The sequence below is a fragment of the Protomyctophum bolini genome (assembly GCF_963924005.1).
Source record: "Protomyctophum bolini genome assembly, chromosome: 22".
In the NCBI taxonomy this organism is placed as follows: domain Eukaryota; kingdom Metazoa; phylum Chordata; class Actinopteri; order Myctophiformes; family Myctophidae; genus Protomyctophum; species Protomyctophum bolini.
The window spans coordinates 32,926,209-32,930,361 of NC_137883.1; the positions used below are offsets into that span (position 1 = coordinate 32,926,209).

Genomic DNA, 4,153 nt, shown 5'->3' on the forward strand with positions numbered 1-4,153 from the left:
TTACTGAAAACGATGTTGGTGCTTCTTGCACTAACTTTTTATAAGCAATAAATGTTCTCCAATGCATTTAAAGGAATTGTTGTGTTAGAATTTAGTTACTGTAAAAACATTTTTTTTTACTTAAATTAATATCGGTCATAATATCGGCTATCGGGCTTTTTGATTCTCCACTAATCGGTGATCGGAAATATCGGCCAAAAACCATATCGGTCGATCACTAGTTTTTATTCCTTGAGGTTGTGAGCCAAAGGAAACGATGTAAAGTGAGCCAATCACAATTACAATTTAGGCATTTTAACAGACGCTCTTAATCCAGAGCGATTTACATTAAGCAAGAACAAAAAAGCATGGGAATACATCACATAAAAAGCATTTATCATGAAACATGCGTGAGCTAAGAACGTAGCTTACGCTACTTAAGCCAAGGAACTGGGGGAAAGTCCCCCCTGTCAGGTGTAAAGGAGCAACTTGGACACTCAGGCACGAAGGAAGCATGAGTTCAAGTCCGTTGCTCTCCCCTTGTCCCCCATATATGGGGACTAGGTTGGTCTCCCCTTGTCCCCCATATATGGGGACTAGGTTGGTGGAGGGTGTGTAGAGCCCAGGATCACATTAGACGATTGACACAGGGGTGAAAAATGGGTTACAAAATCGTCGGATAAAAAATAGCCAAGGAACTGAAGTGAACAGAACCCCCCCCCCCCCCTAACATCTGCCTCCGCAGCAGCAGACATAAACTCAGGAAGTCTCGCCACGCCCTGACGAACCCAACAGAATCCATGGCGGCGAAACAAACCACAAAGAATCCTAAACAATACATTTATTTATTATTATAATATCTTTTTATTACCAGAAGAAGAAGGTTTTGCTCGGGAACAATGCAGTGTGGCTGGAATGAGATGAGCGCTGCTGCTACGTGGCCGAGGAGGAAGGGAACCGGGGGGCCGTTGACCATTTGCGGCCATGTTTCCATCAGAGTTTGGAAGCACTCGTTTTCCGTAAAGCTAACGTCCTGCTGCCTCCTGCATTATATGTGCTAATTCAAAACAGCTGGTACACAGCACAGGGGCAGTTGAGTGATATCTAACGAGCACTCCCGAACTCCAGCACTTGGAAAAAGAATCACCTGCAAGGACAGTCAGAAAGTAGCTCATAAATTATAATAACATGTCTACGGTGGATTTTTTTATGAAACAAACACTTTAAGGATATTGAAAGAGAATAATTCAAGCCTTCCGTAACAGCTGCAATGTTGGTGAATTGGACGTTATTTAACTTATATGGTAAGATGGTCCGCGGTCTGCATATGGAGAATATTCTTTTCGCAGGAACGTTTTGGGAAGAGGAGTGCTTGTTTTTGCTATACCTTAACCCATTCTGGGAGGGAACCCATTTTGGGTGTTAGCATCATGTCATGCTTTAGCTATTGAAAAATAGCAGATCTACAAGCTCGTAGTGCGCCACTCGGTGGCGCGCTACGAGCTTGTAGGTCTGCTATTTTTTTTAAACTGTCAGGACTTAGAAGACATTTTTAGAATCTGATCTCAGGTCAGAATGCGTTAAAGAACCACCATTCTGCTGTGCGTTAGAATCTGATCTCAGGTCAGAATGCGTTAAAGAACCACCATTCTGCTGTGCGTCAGAATCTGATCTCAGGTCAGAATGTGTTAAAGAACCACCATTCTGCTGTGCGTCAGAATCTGATCTCAGGTCAGAATGCGTTAAAGAACCACCATTCTGCTGTGCGTCAGAATCTGATCTCAGGTCAGAATGCGTTAAAGAACCACCATTCTGCTGTGCGTCAGAATCTGATCTCAGGTCAGAATGTGTTAAAGAACCACCATTCTGCTGTGCGTCAGAATCTGATCTCAGGTCAGAATGTGTTAACTCTCCCCCCCAGGCCGTCCAGTCTAGACGCCTTCGTGTTTGGTTTCGTGGCTCCCCTCCACAAGGCCGTCCTCCCCAGCAGCGGGCTGCAGAGTCACCTCAGACAGCTGGTCAACCTCACCTGCTTCTGTGACACCGTGCTGCGCGTCCACTTCAGCCCCGGGAGCAGCAGCAACGGTAACCACGGTAACACGGGACACACTTCATTAGAACATATTATATATATATAGCCGATCTACAAGCTCAATAGGAGCAGCAGATGCGACGCCTTTTGAGCTTGTAGATCGGCAGTTTTTTTGCTACTTTCTGAATTGGAATCTTGAAAAGTAACATTTTAGGACATTATACCGCACACACTACGCACACTTACACTCTTCTCTCTCTCTCTCTCTCTGTGTCTGTGTGTCTGTGTCGTGTGTGTGTGTGTGTGTGTGTGTGTGTGTGTGTGTGTGTGTGTGTGTGTGTGTGTGTGTGTGTGTGTGTGTGTGTGTGTGTGTGTGTGTGTGTGTGTGTGTGCGTGCACGCACGCAGCTGGTCCTCCTGTTCAGGAGGCTGTTGATGCCAACCTACTGAAACTAACTCAGCTTGTAAACAAGGAATCCAACCTGATCGAGAAGGTATCATCTTTGTGTGTGTCTGTGCGTGCGTTTGTGTCTGTGTCTGTGTGTGTGTGTGTGCGTGTGCGTGTGCGTGCTCCAAACCGACTGTGCGCGTTTTTTGTTTCAGATGGACGACAACCTGCGCAGCAGCCCTCAACACAAACCTCGCCGACCACACCCCAAACCCAGCCTGGCCAATGAGAGCAGCCGACCAGACCCCAAACTAATACCCTGAGTTCCCAGGTCAGACATTTAGAGGGGCAGGACAGTGGCGTGCACAGACATTTAGAGGGGCAGGACAGTGGCGTGCACAGACATTTAGAGGGGCAGGACAGTGGCGTGCACAGACATTTAGAGGGGCAGGACAGTGGAGTGCACAGACATTTAGAGGGGCAGGACAGTGGCGTGCACAGACATTTAGAGGGGCAGGAGGTGCTCAAGTGAAAAAAAAGGGCATCTTGTGCAGCGCGTGGAACCGGCCGGTTGCCTTAATAGTGTGAGATTGATAGATATTTTGGGGCCCTAAATAATATATTAGAAGCTTTTTATCAAGACTTGATCAATGTCACCATGGTCCACATGCTGCACAGTGTACACTGTTAAAAAAAAAGGGCACATTGCCAATGTCGTGTATCTGTGCACGCCACTGGTTTCAATGATTCTCCTTCACTGGTTCTCCTCCTATCCATTGCACCAATGAGGTTGAAACACACACATAGATCTATGTATAGTACTGTTGTACGTATGACTTCCTCTTCTCTAGAGGAATAATCTCTATTTTGCTATTATATGCTCTCGCCTTCCTTCCTGTTTGAACTGACCGTTTTCTTCTTCCTCGTTTTCTTGTCACTGTACATAATTTTCCAACAGTTTAGTTTTAACCCATTCTGACCGGGCACCCATTTTGGTGTTAGCATCATGTTATGCTTTACCTATTGAAAAATAGCAGATCTACAAGCTCATAGCGCGCCACCGAGTGGCGCGATACGAGCTTGTAGGTCTGCTATTTTTGAAAAATCGAAGAACGACTGACATTTTTCAGAATCTGATCTCAGGTCAGACTGGGTTCATCAGACCAGTGTGTGTCCAGTGGAAACCTCGTATGAATCTGATCTCAGGTCAGAATGGGTTCATCAGACCAGTGTGTGTCCAGTGGAAACCTCGTATGAATCTGATCTCAGGTCAGAATGGGTTAATCAGACCCAGTGTGTGTCCAGTGGAAACCTCGTATGAATCTGATCTCAGGTCAGAATTGGTTATTCACCTGGATGACGATCTTTTAGTTTTGCTAGTAGTGTTGGGATCCTTCTTATAGCGTTCCAATTCCTTCAACGGTTCACTTTTAACCCATTCTGACCTGAGATCAGATTCATACGAGGTTTCCACTGGACACACAACTGGTCTGATGAACCCATTCTGACCTGAGATCAGATTCTAAAAATGTCAGTCGCTCTTCGATTTTTCAAAAATAGCAGACCTACAAGCTCGTATCGCGCCACTCGGTGGCGCGATATGAGCTTGTAGATCTGCTATTTTTCAATAGCTAAAGCATAACATGATGCTAACACCAAAATGGGTGCCCGGTCAGAATGGGTTAACCATTTCCTAGATATTTTTAGAAATATGTACTGTATTTAATTCTGTCTGTCTGTCCGTCGTCATAATCG

The 4,153-nt window shown here is 45.5% G+C and overlaps 1 protein-coding gene across 2 annotated transcripts in view; it reads left to right on the top strand.

Annotated features, from left to right (window-relative positions):
- mtx3 (metaxin 3) overlaps window positions 1-3,400 on the top strand; it is a 13,956-nt gene extending 10,556 nt beyond the window's left edge. Inside the window, exons 7-9 of one of the 2 annotated variants that reach the window (XM_080756124.1) lie at window positions 1,901-2,073; window positions 2,419-2,504; window positions 2,614-3,400. In XM_080756124.1, coding sequence (XP_080612250.1) covers window positions 1,901-2,073; window positions 2,419-2,504; window positions 2,614-2,721 — 367 coding nt within the window. In that variant the 3' untranslated portion in view covers window positions 2,722-3,400. The remainder of the gene's footprint in view (window positions 1-1,900; window positions 2,074-2,418; window positions 2,505-2,613) is intronic. The other variant, XM_080756125.1, reaches the window with a different exon arrangement.
- The last annotated feature ends 753 nt before the right edge of the window (window positions 3,401-4,153 follow it).